At 30.5% G+C, this 17,696-nt stretch overlaps 1 protein-coding gene across 1 annotated transcript; it reads right to left on the bottom strand.

The window, feature by feature from the left end:
* Positions 1 to 719: 719 nt before the first annotated feature.
* On the bottom strand, positions 720 to 9,032 carry LOC139519127 (uncharacterized). The gene is made up of 6 exons (XM_071310942.1): positions 8,800 to 9,032; positions 6,954 to 7,157; positions 4,768 to 4,821; positions 4,264 to 4,317; positions 1,869 to 1,922; positions 720 to 787 (listed from the first exon to the last, which is right to left on the bottom strand). Exons 1-6 carry the CDS (start codon positions 9,023 to 9,025, stop codon positions 720 to 722), a joined length of 660 nt encoding a protein of 219 aa, XP_071167043.1. The 5' UTR covers positions 9,026 to 9,032.
* Positions 9,033 to 17,696: the final 8,664 nt, after the last annotated feature.

The raw sequence follows: 17,696 nt of genomic DNA, 5'->3' as shown, positions 1-17,696 counted from the left end.
GTCTCATTATCAAATAAGACTTACTTAATTTATCATCGGATTTGTACTTATATGAGCAACATTATTGAATTGAGAATCGAGTCGTGCAGTTAGGTCAATAAATTAAAACGGTATGAGTAGACATTAAAACACTTAAAACTAGGGTTTACCATTAATTTCTAACCTAACCATGTGATAGTACTATGGTAAATTGATGGAAACACATGATACAGTCATGTAATTAAATATTTGAAATAGTACGACCAGAAAAATACAAGACAGAGTTGTAAACAAAACATACGAATTTTTAATCACAATGCACAAATAAGGAACCGCATTTGTTCATCTAAAATGTACGCTTGCGTTAAACAATGGAAATTAACACTGCATATTTATATATACGATTATTCTTGTTAATATAAAAATAAACTCATCATAGATACAAGGAGTGAAATTTTGTATTTGCGCCAGACGCGCGTTTCGTCTACAATATACTCATCAGTGACGCTCGAATCAAAAGAAAAAAAAAACATCATTTAAAGTAACAGAGTTTACTCAGTCGTACGACGGCTAGCTACCATTCAAATCCACCTTCAATAATACAATAATTATCCCCTTTACTTGACAGTTTAACATCAACATATCGAAAACTAACAAATGACATACCGACAGAAAAATCGAAAGTTGCTAGATTCAAAAATGGTTTTCCGTAAAAAAAAAAAAGAAGACATATATGTATATCAGTAACCGTTACCTTTTTCGGATTTTTCTTTTTGTAGTTCAGCTGTTAGTTTCCTGTTTCCTTCTTCTAGAATAAAGCAATACTAATAAAATTTTTAGGGAAAATTTCAATAAAATTGAGAATGGACATGGGAAAAAATGTCAAAGAGACAACAACCCGACCAACGAGCAAAAATCAGCCGAAGGCCAACAATGGGTCTTCAACGAATCGGGAAAATCCGGCACCTGGAGGTGGACCCTAACTGGCTTCGAAAAATACATGTACTAGTTCAGTTAAAATGCACGTCATTATAAAATTTTTATATTGCCCAACTGTTGGTGACAAAAGAAAATGGTTTAACAAACAATTAATGTATAAAAAAATATTTAGAATTAAAGTTTAGAAAGTGAAGTGACTACCCAAACCCATCTTCAATATCTTATAAATTCATCCCCTAACTTGAAAAATTCAACATCGGCCTTTTCCTCGGAGTTTGGTTTTTTATATTTTACTCTCTACTATAATTTGACGATTGACATACTGACAGGACATCTCCTAATGAGGAAAAATATTGCCATTGAAATGAAAATAGCGATATAAATTTTCCTTTAAACTTTAATTATCAAATTTTTGTCCTTTTCATTACTTTTTCACGAATGTCACATTACCAAATTAGACTTACTTAATGTATCATCGGATTTATATTTATATGAGCAACATGACGGGTTCCACCCATTACGAAGGTTCTGCACTTCCTTCCGCAGCCCTTGACGTCATCCATGGTTTTTGGTAGGTTTCGTGTTGCTAGGTTATCAGTTGTCTATGTTGTATTATGAATATTGTTATTTGTCTTTTCATTGTATTTCGTTTTTGACTTGCTTGCGAGTTAGTTTTCCAATTATGAGCTTGAATAGCCCTTTTGTACTGTTGTCTTCCATTGAACACACATCAATGATTAAATAAGAATATAATTCAATGCAATTGCTAAAATTTGATATTTTATCTTTTCACATTAGTTAATTAAAAGCATATTGAATATTTTGCATTTACATAAAAAGTATATGAATGTGTATATCTAACATTTGAACCTGTTGCGTATTCTTATTTCTTAAAATAAGTTTATTATCAAGCATTAATTGAATAATGTTTTAATACTTAAAATTGTTACCTTTTTCGAATTTTTCTTTTTGTAGTTCAGCTGTTAGTTTCCTTTTTTCTTTTTCTAGAATAAAGTGATCATTATGAAATTGTTCATATTGTTTCTGACCTACTGTACTGTTGGTAACAAAAGAATGTATAGGCAGACAATTTATGTACAATTTGTTTTTTTAAATTAACAAAGTTTGTTCGTTCGAATGACGAATGGAAAGTGAAGCGACATGTACCACTGAAACCTATCTTTAAAATCATAATAAATCATCCCCTTAATTGGACAGTTCAACACCAGCCATTTCCTTGGAGTTTAGTATTTTAGTTGTCGTATTTTCTACTAAGAATTGACGATTGGCATACTGACAGAACATTATTTTCTCGATATACTGATCACAATGTAAGCAAATATTGTCATTCAAATTTAGATAACCATATAATTACTTTGTCTGTAAATTAAAATATAAAATTTTGTGCTCTTTTTCACCAATGTCTCATTATCAAATAAGACTTACTTAATTTATCATCGGATTTGTACTTATATGAGCAACATTATTGAATTGAGAATCGAGTCGTGCAGTTAGGTCAATAAATTAAAACGGTATGAGTAGACATTAAAACACTTAAAACTAGGGTTTACCATTAATTTCTAACCTAACCATGTGATAGTACTATGGTAAATTGATGGAAACACATGATACAGTCATGTAATTAAATATTTGAAATAGTACGACCAGAAAAATACAAGACAGAGTTGTAAACAAAACATACGAATTTTTAATCACAATGCACAAATAAGGAACCGCATTTGTTCATCTAAAATGTACGCTTGCGTTAAACAATGGAAATTAACACTGCATATTTATATATACGATTATTCTTGTTAATATAAAAATAAACTCATCATAGATACAAGGAGTGAAATTTTGTATTTGCGCCAGACGCGCGTTTCGTCTACAATATACTCATCAGTGACGCTCGAATCAAAAGAAAAAAAAAACATCATTTAAAGTAACAGAGTTTACTCAGTCGTACGACGGCTAGCTACCATTCAAATCCACCTTCAATAATACAATAATTATCCCCTTTACTTGACAGTTTAACATCAACATATCGAAAACTAACAAATGACATACCGACAGAAAAATCGAAAGTTGACGATTGGCATACTGACAGAACATCATTTTCTCGATATACTGATCACAATGTAAGCAAATATTGTCATTCAAATTTAGATAACCATACAATTACTTTGTCTGTAAATTAAAATATAAAATTTTGTGCTCTTTTTCACCAATGTCTCATTATCAAATAAGACTTACTTAATTTATCATCGGATTTGTACTTATATGAGCAACATGGTGATTTTAATCTATAGCGAAGATTCTGCAATTCCTTAGTCATCACAGGAGGTCGTCCAAAGTTTTGTGTGTAGGGTTCATGTTGCTCGGTCGTCAAATGTATATGTTGTGATATGTATATTGTTGTTTGCCTTTTTATTGTATTTCGTTTTTGACTTGCACTGAGAGTTAGTTTTCGACTTATGAGCTTTAATATTCCTTTTAAATCATTTGGTTTCATTGAACACACATTCATTATTCTATAAGAATACAATTTATTTCAACTTTTAAAATTTGATATTTTATCTGTATAAATTAGTTCATAAATAGCAATATTTCATAATTTTGATTTATATCGGAACTATAAGTACCTGTTGTGTATTTCTATTTCTTCAGAAAATTTCATTATTAACCATTTGAAGGTGTAATACCACCAATGATTTTCTCCTATTAATGTTTGCTAAATTTGCGCTTTTAAAAAAAAACATTGTGCAGAATTTATCTTTGTTTCAAATAAAGAAATACTTGGCATGAGTAAAATTCTATTCTTTCCAGTACTATAAAAAAATTCACATAACATTTCATTGCATATAAGAAAATAACCATCACTGGAAGTTAACCAATCCAAGTTCCCCCTTATTTAACCTGTGCACAAGTTTTAGTAACCATGTAAGCTCAAGTTTCCAAAATATTCTATAGAAACCCCAGATAAAAAAAATAATGGTGCTCTGAAATACCCAAGACATATGTTTATGACACAGAAAATGTTTTACTGCAATAAAATGTAGGATTAATAACTTACAACTGTAAAATTCATGGTAATATTTTTTCGACCTATTTTCGCATGCAAACAGATGCGACGTACCATGATTTGGTGGTATTACACCTGAATAATTTTATTAATCATTGAATTTTGAGCAATGCAATTACAAATGTACAATGCTGTCTTAATTTTCTTTTCTTTATTAGCTTAGAATCAGTACGTCTCCCGATGAATAATCATTTGGGTAAAAAGAAGAACTGGACAGTTAATCAGTAATATTGTTACTTTATGTAAATGTACGGTACCCTTACCTTTAATTAATTTTTCGTTTTGTAGTTCAGCTTTCAGTTTCCAGTTTTCTTCTCCTAAAACATAGTATTCATTATAAAGTTTTTATATGTTTTCGGTCCAAATGTTAGTTTGCGTTCTAGAACATATCATTCGTAGGAACGTCATTGAAGAATTTACCTCATAACACCAACAAACTGGTGGCTGCTTTTTCGATTGGTAGATCTCAATCCGCTGAATGAATAGTTGTTGTGTCTTTTTATTTCTTCAAATATTGTTTTATTGTTAACCATTTGAAAATGAAATGTGCGGTAAATTTGTAAACTAAAGCATTTACATCATAAGCATTGAATCAGAAAGTATCCCTATGAATAATCATTAGTGAAAAAAAATTGGAAGTTAGTCAGTATATTTAAATGTTTATCATTTACTTTCATCCGCTAAATAAGAAAAAGTTTACGTTGCAAGATTCAAAATGGTCCTCTGTCAGAGAAAATAAAATATATGTATGTGTTAGTAACTATTACCTTTTTCAAATTTTTCTTTTTGTAGTTCAGCTGTTAGTTTCCTGTTTTCTTCTTCTAGAATTAAGTGATAATTATAAACGTTTCGTATTTTTTCTGCCTTACTGTACTGCTGTTGACAAAAGGTAATGTTTTGCCATACATTTTATGTATAAAACATTGTTTAAATTTAATAAAGTTTGTCAGGTCGAAAGACGGATAGAAAGTGGAGCGTTCCCCTCAATATCACAACAAATAATCTCCTTAATCGAACAGTTTAACATTAGCCTTTTCCTTGGAGTTCGGTTTTTCGTTAATTTACTTTCTTCTACTACGACTTGAATATACTTACAGTACATGATGTTCCCGCAATGATGATCGAAACGGGGGGAAATAGTGTTATTAAAATGAAAACAACCATTGAAGTAGTCTATCAGGTCATTAAAGATTGCATATTTTGGCGTTAATATTGATTCACTTATAGGGTCTTTGCATCGGAACTAAACACATTTATTAAAAAACCAGTTGTTGGCATGACACGGGTTATGATCTTCTCATATATGTTATGATGGTATGATACTAAACCCCTAACGGGAAGGATTGTGCCTGATGTTCATATGATGAAATCATAATCTTTCAGTCAGTTTAATTGAAGTCTGGAGCTGGCATGTCAGTTAACTGCTAGTAGTCTGTTGTTATTTATGTATTATTGTCATTTTGTTTATTTTCTTTGGTTACATCTTCTGACATCAGACTCGTACTTCTCTTGAACTGAATTTTAATGTGCGTATTGTTATGCATTTACTTTTCTACATTGGCTAGAGGTATAAGGGGAGGGTTGAGATCTCACAAACATGTTTAACCCCGCCGCATTTTTGCGCCTGTCCAAAGTCAGGAGCCTCTGGCCTTTGTTAGTCTTGTATTATTTTTAATTTTAGTTTCTTGTGTACAATTTGTAGTATGGCGTTCATTATCACTGAACCAGCATATATTTGTTTAGGGGCCAGCTGAAGGACGCCTCCGGGTGCGGGAATTTCTCGCTACATTGAAGACCTGTTGGTGACCTTCTGCTGTTGTTTTTTTTTCTATGGTCGTGTTGTTGTCTCTTTGGCATATTCCCCATTTCCATTCTCAATTTTATTTTAAATTGTAATCATCAAATTTCATTCATTTTTTTCACGAATGTCACACTACCAAATAAGACTAACATTATATATCAGCGGATTTGTAATTATAAGAGCAGTTTGACGGGTTCCACATATTGAGCAGAATTTGCTCTTCTTTCCTAACCATTCATTGTTTAAGGATTTGTGTCGTTTAGTCTTCGGTTGTCTTTGTTGTGTTTGTATATTCTTATTTATCTTTTAATCGTATTTTATTTTGTATTGACAATACATTTACTGAATGTTGTTGTTAGATTAAAAAAAATAGTGTTTGAACCGAAATAAATAAAACATGGTGAAATTTCATAATCCGGAGTTAACTCCTGGATCAATAATGGTTGGATCAAAAAAGAATGTGTTATCCCATTATAATGTAAAAACATGTATCCGTGGAATAAAAAATCAAACCGAATTCTATTTTTACGAAGTAATTGTGTAAACGTTTCAATCATTGATAATCATTTCATCACAGTTCAAATTGAAATGTAAAAATATCTATTATGTTTGCACTTTTCTTTATAGCAGAATACTTAATATATTAAATCCTTTTAACTGAATTTTAGTATGTTTTGTAAGATTTCGTAGATCTATGAGTGCTGACAATCGAAAGGACATTATTGTCGACAAGATTTAAACGCCCATTCAAAGCATTTTTTTAATCAAATAACCAAAGTTTTTATGAGAATATAGATAAGTTGTTATATCTGTTCGACAAATTAATATTAAATGTTTTGGATTGTTAAGGCCACTTATTAACAACACGTTTATAGATATGCTCCTAGAAGCATATTTACACGATAGCGTACTGTTTTTTTTTTAAAGTTAAGGAAACCAATGCATGAATAGTTCAGATTTTAAGCAAGTAATCAGTAATTCTAACAATGAATAAATTTTAGGGAAAAGTAGTAGAAATAAAAAATTGTTTGGTAACTTCAATATGTTTTATTAGTTCTTACATGTAATTAAAAAATAACACAATTTGCTATATTCACAAGTTGTTCTATTGAATACAGAAAGAAAATAAACATAAACCTAAGTAACTCTTACCTTTTTGGGATTTTTCTTTTTTTAGCTCAGATTTCAGTCTCCTATTTTGTTTCTGTAGAACATGGTTATCATGGAAAATATTTTCATTCTTTGTCGGCCCAATTGTTTGTGAACGACAAGTCTTCAGTTCTGTTGATAAACTTTCTAACTGATCAGATATTCTAAACATATCTTCTTTTAAATGAAAACCATTCTTTTGGTAATCTGAAAAAAATTAAAGTTAATTAATGAGATACATAAGAATTGAGGCTCAAGACTACTATTGAAGAAGGATCCGTGAATGACATCTTTATCCCCAAATTATTGATTAAAGTTTACTAATGTGATTATGTATTTATATTATTACACAAAAGACTGATATAAAAACTATTTCTCGTTTGCAATTGTATTAAGTTATATTATCGATTTGAAAAATATCATGTTGAAATTACAGTGACGGTGACAGGAATTCGTATCTTCAGATTTTGTATGTTGATCCTGTTTTTAGTTATTTTGAGGATTTATTTTATGGTATTTGTGTTAATTGTTTATAATATCGACTTTAAAAATGAAAAAAACACTGACACTATCAATTAATTGTGATATGAAAAAGGCTGGTGAATTCAAAATAAGTAACCTATGTCATACAATTAGTTTCTATGTATCGATTCAATTAATATTTGTTTCATCAATAAAAAGCAATAAGATTTTCAACAGGACAAGGAAATATTTATTTCATTGGTTCAGTTTAAGTCAACGTTAAGAAATAGTAATTGGGCTTTGAAAAACTAAATTAGATTCATCCCCGATTCACATTTAGTTGGTCATATTTATGTTTAATCACAGCACCATCATTAAATGTTACATTGTATCACAATATGATTATTAAAAGTCATGACGACGGTAAAGACTACCTACAAAATCTTTAATTATAAAACATATTTAGCAACTAACAAATAATATATTTTAAAAGGTGTGTTCGGTTATGTGTCTGTCGAAAATTTGTTAAACAGTGCAACAATGTGTCCTTATTCAAATTCTTTCCTTTTAATGCACGAGCTACTTAGGTATCGCTTATATTCAGAAATATTTTGGTATACAACCGATTAAACATGTCGCTTGGGTCCGTGTAACACTTAACAATTCAAAGTTTTAAAAAGTTTTAAATTTTAGATTTTTGGAAATTTGATTAAAGTTTTAAAATATCAAAATTCCAAATTGTGTAAAAGTTTTGAAATTTTGAAATTTTAACCAAATAATTAAAATATTAAAATTCTAAATATCGTTTATAAATTTGATAGTTTAGAAATTTGATCAAACTTTAAAAATACTAGATAGAGGTAGTAGTACATGTACATCATTTTGTACATAATTATGACGTAGAATTAGTTTCGAAGTCTAGATAAAATCAATATTAATATTAAAAAACAAAATTGTAGTATTTGCGAGTTGTCATAGATTTAATTTAGCCACAATAAAGATGACAAGTAATCGAATTCTGAACAGGCCAAAGAATAAATCATTTAATGACTATATAATTATGCTTAGAAATTGATTCAGTAAAGGTAACCATTATTGTCGAGGTGCTAGCTTTGCTTCAAGCAACTGGATCATACATATTCCTGATAAAAAAAACTTATGAGTCGAAAATGAATTGACAATGCTATGGTTCAAAAAAACAAAACAATACACAATTTCTGTGTCATTTGTTGTCTTATGGAGAGTAGTCTCATTGGCAATCATATCATATCTTCTTTTCTTTTTTTTTTAATACAAAACAACATAAAAAAAACTAAAAATAATCAACACCAATAAAAGTTAGGGTGATCTCTGGTGCTCCAAAAGATTGTTTAGGAAAAGGACTTACCAGGTAAGAATATGACTGTTGTCACACATATACTAATCGTTATCACAATATTTATAACAGATACCATAGTACCATAACATAGTATGTGCCCTTTATTACATAGTTTAGAATGTGTGTCTGTCATCTTTTCGGGAACATCATTATCTACGTCATCAGAACCTTTATTGATGTCATCGTCACTGCAATCATCGTTGTCTTTACTTTCCCAAACATCTCTTTCCGTCATTTTACAACTAATTATATAGAGGAAAAATACTAAACATTATGTTTCTTCGAATAAGAGTTAATTCAAAGTTGATCAATATTATTCATAAGATTTAACTTTTCATACAGTTAATTACTCTGTATTACTTCATAATATTTATGATTACAGTGGTAGAAATGTAGCAAATTAAAGACATAACACACTCATGAAACGCTGTCAAGACGGTGTAGATGTTGATAATCTTCATATATTTATTATTTTAAATGCCAAAACCTCTTAAGGATGTTTGCTCCTCCATTTTTTGACTTTTTGCCAGATTTTCGGAATCCTCTGGTTTTATCCATGTATTGTCATCAAAAATTTTGCCCACTAACCCCTACTTTTCATTTTAAAATTTTATTACATAAAGTTTAAAAAGCCATATTTCAAAATTTTATGAAATTCTTGTTATTTTTTCATAGTGTTAGAAACAAATAAGGTGCCAATGTTAAATATATGGAAAATCTAGAGAGAATAATTTCCCACCAAATTTTCAATGGCTTATATCTCTAAAACGAGCACACGGACCCTACATTTTTTTCTACTTTTTTAGTTTCATTATTTACATACTATCAATTCATAATAGTCTGTTAAAAAGCTTGTTATTTTTTAACAGAGTAGCGAACATCCTTAAACTAATAGATAGAAGGATATATATCTGTGAATAATGATAAATCAGAGTTGGCGAGACTTCAAAGTCGAATTATAAAGGGCCATATTTTAGAAATTTAAAACTGATTGCATTTAATTCAGGGATGTCAGTTGTTTGATCTTTTGTTAAAAATAATTCTGCTTTTATTTCTTTAGGAAATTGTTCTATAAAAAGTTCATGATTTTCCGCATCATTTGTGAATGTGCATCGAGGATTCGTTTTCCTTTAAAATTCAAAATTTACAAAATTATGTTGTTTGACAGTGTGTACGATTCTGTACCCAAAAGAGTTATACAACACGAAATTAGATTGGACCCTATGCTATTGTGTTAAGACATTTTAATTTGTGATGACTGTAAAGTTTTAATCATTGGACCAATAATAAAAAAAACCTTAAGAATTCATCTGTTTTATCCTGATTTTTAGTGCAAATCTACAAAATCATGGGCACCGTGTTTTCCAGTAGGAGCATCTCACTATTCGCTCGTTCCGAACCATGTTCAAGTTAGGTTTGTGAAGAAATTGTCACGTATGAGAAGAGCGGATAATATAAAAACTAAGCCCGCGTTAAGGTTTATCATAATAAATGGACAAATATGGCCGTATTTTCAACTCAAAAATTACTCTATGTGCAGACTTACCTGTGCAGTTTGGAAAGTTTTAAGGCCTAGCATCCACTAGATGTATAAAAGTTAGATGTATTTTGCATATCAGAAAGATGAAATCTTTCTTGGATTTTACTGGGCATTTTTTCCCCTTCCTGTAGAATTTTCACTTTTTTTATCCGACGTACTCGACGCCTATATTTGTATGACGTCAGAGGAGTGCAATAACCACGTTTATTTCACATGTGAAATTATCGGTTTTTATCCTAATGGAAAATTAATATAATTCATTGCAACCAATGTAATAAACCCAATTTACACTATGATAAAATATTTTATATTGTTTTTTTTGGTATGTATTTTGATTTTGTTATCAATCAATTAAACCGAAATTATATGTACAATAGCATAAATCCTCGTACGTATCAGATATTTTTATGTAGAGTATACTATATTAAACTCTTTGATTAAAATAAGAAAGTCGATCCTATCTGAAATGATGTTTGTCTGACAAATTAAATATTAATATAAATGAAAAAAAATCCCCGGAAAATCACTATTAAGATAAACATCAAGACATACGATGAACGGAATTGATAAAAATTATCAAATCGATGTGTTTGCGTATTATTTAAAGATTTTGGATTTTGGATAAGAACGCCTTTAAAAGTTTAAATAGAGATGTCCCTCTTTTATTTAAATACTACAAAATGCAGACACAAATGGAAAGAATAATAAAACATGTTAGTATTACCAATGATTACTAAAGATGAGTATCTAAAGACATAATGATGATGTAAATTACTATAAGGCACTTTACGACGACATTTGACCCATGTGATAGTAATTAAACATGGTATGACTTGTGGTTGGTGTAAAAGGTCTGTACTGTATCACTAAGACTGACACAATTTTGTTTGCTATCATACTGATCTTGATCATGACATTCTGATAATTTTCGTATAAAAACCCCCAGACGTTCTTTCTAGGTCAGTATTATTTATTCGGATTGACCAGTAACTATGTTTCAATCTTTCAACAAGATTTTAACATGGCATTGCCGCCTCAAAACTGAATTTCGCAACTAAATAGCCTGTATGGGTAAAAAGAGGGGATCCTGCTTTGCAGAAAATTTAGCGTTTATAAAAAGCTCTGTTTTTATTCTAAAGAAAACTTTTTTCACAAAATATGGAAAGAACATGAGATATCCGTCATAAATCTTCACAATAAAATCATCAATTGATTAGAATTAAAACGAAAATACAGTATCTATTTGCTGATTTGACCTTCACGAATGTCAATCAATATTTGTACCATTAGAAAATCGAGGCTACATCGATTAAGTTAATGCCCATGTATCTGTTAGAATAGTGTACATGTCCGTTGTTTGAGCACATATAAACCCTACCTAGTTTGTGCAAGGATGAACGAACTGTTACCTTCCTCCTTTTTACCATTGACGTTTGATACACATTTATAACAATGTTATCAATATATATTATCAATACATATTAGTTGATATCTTCTTTTAAGATAAAGTGTATGTAAGGAACGATATGAACAGATAAATTATCTTACGTAAATTGTATAATAAACTTATTATATACACCAGGGTTAAAATTATGTACGCCAGACGCATATTTAATCTGCTAAAGACTCAACATTGACGCTCGAAAAGAAAAGTTAAAAAGACCAAATAAATTACGAAATGGAAGAGCATTAAGGACCCAAAATTTCAAAATGTTTTGCCTTATAAAACTTGGGCAATCTATTCATTGAGTAGACCCCAAATTGTATTTCATGCTAAACGATTATAATAGAACTATTTAAATGAAGCAGAGGAGTATAACAATACCTTAATCGGTATTAGTTGGAGGGCAATATTCGTCTATCAGGGCCATAACTAGCCTTTTATAAAAGTGAGGCAAAATATTTTTTGGCCAGGAGACTGGTGGTCCGCTGAAGGCCCCATAACGTCTGAAACAAATGACGCAAAATTGTGAATTCTAATATTGATTTTGTTATCAATAAATTAAAAGCAAACTAAACATTACTTGTATGTTATATGTTTTTCTGTGACTGTTTAAATTACGTCTTTAGACTAAATCCATTCGATGTTGGATGTGTACTGATTGATAATTTAGTCTTAGATGCATGATTTCTTATTAGTTGTTAGTGGCTTTGAACCAGCTGTAAGATCACTGAGAGTACTCTCAGATCTGTACCTAGCGTCTTTTTGTTGTATGGATGTACAAGTACTCGGCGAGGTCTACTTATATTTGTAGTATTTGGATTTTTATGCATCTGATGAGTTAAGCTTTTTTCAAAGGGTTTTATAGTTCGTTCTTATTTTGTACTTTTCCCCTTCTGCCCCAGGTTAGGGGGAAGGTTAGGACCCCGCTAACATGTTTAACCCCGAAACATTCTGTATAAAGGTGCCTGTCCCAAATCAGGAACCTGTAATTCAGTGGTTGTCGTTTGTTTATGTGTTACATATTTGTTTTTCGTTCATTTTTGTACATTAATTAGGCCGTTAGTTTGAATTGGTTTACATTGTCATTTTATAGTCTTATATAGCTGACTATGCGGTATCAGATTTACTCATTGTTGAAGGCCGTACTGTGATCTATAGTTGTTAATTTCTGTGTCATTTGGTCTCTTATTGAGAGTTGTCTCATTGACAATCATACCACATCCTCTTTTTTTTTATATTAGGCTATCAGTGGTTACAGTTGTCCTTAAAGACCAAATGCCATTTGCACGTCCCTTCCGGTTGACAAAATTACCAACCATAGTTTGAGAATCAGTTGGGCACGATTATTGCCCTGTACTATTGTCAACCAAATGAAAGCACTCTCAGTTTTTAAAAGGTGTCTTTTTGTACATAACATTCATACAATTAGATACTCAATTTGGCATCAAATGGTCAATTATTTAGGTAAATAGGACATTATAATGTATAATATATATTTGCATATGACAACATGTAATTGGATGAGGTCTTGTCTCTTTTACAGATTCACTAGCATGTACTGACGATTATAAGAAACAAATCCAGTAAAACGAGAATCAAGAGCCACTGGATATTGATTATCAATTGGTCTCAAATACGAACAATCTTTATGGTTGGGTTTTCAGAAATAAAAGTCTAACACTTTGCCGTACAGATAATTTTAATATCAATATAAAAATAAAATTAGTGTTTCCTGAAATACCAGATAATGATAAAAAGATAATATGAGTTTGGTCTGACCAGGTTGATTGATTACTTAGAATGGGATCGTCCAGTCATTATTGGCAGAGGTCAAAACTGTGTAAACTCTCGAGGAATGTGTCTTGACGTGATAGATGTCGCATCTTCAAAACTAGAAGGTACTGCTTTTGATTAGATGTCGGATTATATTCAAGGTCAACTAACACTGGAACTTCATAAATCATATTTTGTTCTTATGTCTAACCATAGATATATCTATGTATCAAATGTGATCAATATTTGATATTTAATATTTAATTTAATGTTTTATTCGTTTATGTAATTATTAACCTTCAAAATCCGATCATTATATTGTATTATGTCAAAATGTCTATTAAATATACTGATCAATCCTAATGTTTATTTGCGTTGCTCAGTAATTTCAAAAGTCATACCAGAATGTTCTTATTCTGTAATTTATACATAATACCCTGCATCAGAGTAATTATATGTGTTGTGTATATTCAGGATGAGGTGACCATTAAACATGACAAGATGAAACGCTCGACTATAACAATAAACAGAACGGATGGAAAACGACTGTCAAATTTCTGACTGGATACAGACATTGTCCAGCTTTACCGAACTTTTATTATCTTTCAATATTATATTATAATCTAACTTTTAAAATATTTTTTCCTCGAGCATCACTGGCGAGACATTGACAAAATGCGTTTCTTGTTCTTGGTATTGCTATAAAAACAAAACAAAAGAAACACTCTTGGGTGTCCATACATTATATGTCTTAAACTGGTGTTCTTTCTTTTTCTACGATGAAGTTCTGTACAAAAAAGTGGTCGCCTTTTTATCTAATGAAACATGTCTTTTTATAGGTCGGGTCGAAAGTAAATAAAAAGAACTGGGTTGATTACAACAAATATATGAGTGATTAAAGGTAAGATATAATCATGCAACCAATTTTTGCTTGCTTTGATAAACCGTGAGTTTTTTTTTTTGTTTTTTTTATTGTCGTGGTTTTATGATCGTGTATTACAGTAAAGATGAGGATACAATTTTTTTGTACTGGTTTTAGATGTAAATTCTGTTTTGTACCAAATTGAATGATAAACACAAATAAGTGCATTACAATCATAAACAACGAGATAAAGTTAAAAGGTTTTTGTGTGCCAACGTTCGTTATAATATTTTTATCTCCATGAATATTGTAATTTTTAGAAAATCGGTATCTATGATATTTTGTATTGTCTGCGTATTCTATGTCCACAATCCGTAGTACTCGGTGTCGGACAATAAAGTGGTTTTTTCTATTGATAATTAACTCAGCTCTATTTATTTCTTTTTGAGTTTTTGTGTATATTGTCTGCTGTGAATTAAACGTTATGTTATTTAGTTTGAACATCGTCTTTGAGTTCTTTTCAATCTTTTGTAAATATTATAGCATGTGAAGAAAAAGTAAAATAGAAAAATTCTAAACTCCGTTGAAAATTCAAAACTCAATGTCCCTAGTTAAATGGCAAAATCAAAAGCTCAAACACACATCAAACGAATAAATAACAACTGTCATATTCCTGTCTCGGCACACGCAGACCTAGCTTTAAACCTCTCACTTCAATGACAATCGCAATTATTCCAATATACCGAAAACGATGCGTGACCAAAACAAAAACAGACATAAATAGTTAAAATGTCAAAAATATAGCAGTAAACATTGTGCTGTAATCTTTTATCACTTAAAAAAACCATACAAGTATGTAACAAAGAAGCACAAAATGGCATATAGACCAAGCATACTAGCAAAAATTAAAGACAAGAATTCACAAATTTATCATAGTACAATAACACGATGACGGAATGTACAAGTGCAGAATGTTTTTCTTTTATCAAATACGACCCGTATACAAATTACATTTGTAAGTCTTATTCCAGTACTCCAAAAAGTCAATTAAACCACATATTTACCGAAACAAAAGACAGTTATTGTTTAATTCCATATTCCGAGAGAAATGAATGTAATGGCAATTATTATGAAAACCAATTGTACATCAAACGTTTTGAACCAAAATTATACACGTAAAAGCATGCCACGTTTTGCCCGGTGAATATACTTTTTTCTGCAGGTTAATGTGCTTATTTATTCAGAATCCCATTCATATAGAAAAACCTACTAAAATTTTATCAATATGGAATAACATTCGTTATTTTGATGAAATATTATATCTATTCATATTGTTTGCAATTTTGTGTTTGTAGTTATATTATGTTTATTCATGTTGTTAATATTGTATCAAGTGAATCTCATGGAATATGTGGGGAATCAAAATAAGCTCCTGTTTTCAACTAAAGATCATAGTGTAATTATATAATTGTTAAAAAAAATCCTGCAGTTTTGAATAATTTTTTAAAGAGAAAAGATGAATGCACATTTGTTTTTCTGAGCTTCGCTATAATGTAACCCTATTAATGTATTTATTCTAGAAAATTTAGACACATCTAGAGACATTGATATAAATGTATGATATTAGCTAGCTTAATTTTTATTTGCCGAACGTTTTTGACATTTTGTTTTTCAATGCTCTTTCACTTCGTATTTTCTCTAGCTTTTCTAATCTATTGGTCCCAATGCCAATGATGTAATGGATAAATACAATATGTACATATCATGTCTAGTCTAATATATAATAAGCATTCAGATAGTCATATCGATTTTAACTTTTTTTATCGAAAAAAAACAATACAAATATACTTTTTGCTTCTTAGGGTGTTCAACTAAACATATGCAGCAAAGACACTTCTTTGATTTTAGTTGCACTAAAAGTGGAATCATACAAATAAAACGTTTGGTCCGACCGTATTAGTATTTTGAAATAGTACGCATACGGTCCAGACCGTACGCGTACGGTCCAAATATTCATACGGTCTGGAAGATATATATGTCTGATTGGCTTTCAATTGTTAACAATAGTAAGTTGTGCATATCCTATTAACAGTTTATATATATGAATTTGAGAGTAAAGTTATCTTCATCTGTTATATGCATTTGTATTTAATAAATTTGACCAACTTCTTAATATTAGTCAGACCGTACGCGTATGGTCCGACCGTATTAGTATTTTGAAAAAGTACGCATACGGTCCAGACCGTACGTGTACGGTCCAAATACTCATACGGTCTGGAACATATATATGTCTGATTAGCTTTCAATTAAAAGTTATGAAAATTATTGGGATTGTTTAAATATCGACAATGACATTTTTAATTTCATTTGATAGTTATCCATTTATCTTTTTATTTTATGTGTATTTGTTTGCTTATTTTAGGTTGTAATCCTGTAAATATAGACAAAACCATTTCCCATAGGAACTCCTTTTGTGGTTGAAACTAAACACCTTTACTATGAAGTTTCCTGAAAAATATATCCAATAACGAAATTGTATATGCATTACAAACCTGCTCGTGCACTTTTCATTGTTATTCAATGCAAAATAATTATCTAAGAAACCTGGGACGATCTCATTTTTCAAAGGATTTCTATTGTCTACTTATTGTACCTCGAACTTATTTACCCGGTGTAGGTCTTTAAGTTGAGGTTCAATTTACTTAAAGTTAATCGGGCATGACTAATTAGATACGCCCTCTTAAAATCAAGGGGTCCGAAATAGGATCGGGAAAAAACACCCAGCAAAATACCTTAATTTACAATTAAAGAATTTAAATATGGTGAACCAACACCTGAGGTAGTAATTCTGCGGTAGGGTAATAGAGGGTGGATACCACTCGGTATTTACAGTTGTCTTTCACTATAAAAGTAAATAAACGGCATTAAAGACAACAACAATTTAAGAATTTGTTTGATTCAAAGTGCTTTTGGTCAATAATTAGGCGGTATTTGTGGAAATAACAACCTGTCCTGAACCGGGAGATGTTAGCTGCAATAGGAATTTTTTAAATAATTTATAAAAAAAAGTCCATAATTTCATCTCATTTACTTATTAGTGGCCGTTATTGATTGCAAATACATGACGTTTAGTTTATGACATTCGTCTATCGTGGAGAAAAAAGAGAGAAGGAGGGCTAATAGCTTAACTTACGAGTTCGATCATTATGGTTGAAATCTATTCTATTACGGCACACGTTTTACCTCTAGCGAACGCTCTACCTTATTGTAAAAAGTGCCACTCTAAA

This window comes from Mytilus edulis, chromosome 4, assembly GCF_963676685.1.
Source record: "Mytilus edulis chromosome 4, xbMytEdul2.2, whole genome shotgun sequence".
In the NCBI taxonomy this organism is placed as follows: Eukaryota; Metazoa; Mollusca; class Bivalvia; order Mytilida; family Mytilidae; genus Mytilus; species Mytilus edulis.
Note: the sequence above shows the minus strand (reverse complement) of the source record. Positions and strands in the feature narration are given on the sequence as shown.

Excerpts from the sequence above, each read along its gene's own strand:
- LOC139519127 (XM_071310942.1), bottom strand. The coding sequence starts at position 9,025 with ATGACGGAAAGAGATGTTTGGGAAAGTAAAGACAACGATGATTGCAGT. Across the intron at positions 7,158-8,799 it reads AACAGTCATATTCTTACCTG|ATTACCAAAAGAATGGTTTT; the intron begins GTAAGTCCTTTT and ends AATTTTTTTCAG. Across the intron at positions 4,822-6,953 it reads AAAAGAAAAATCCCAAAAAG|AAGAAGAAAACAGGAAACTA; the intron begins GTAAGAGTTACT and ends ACTTAATTCTAG.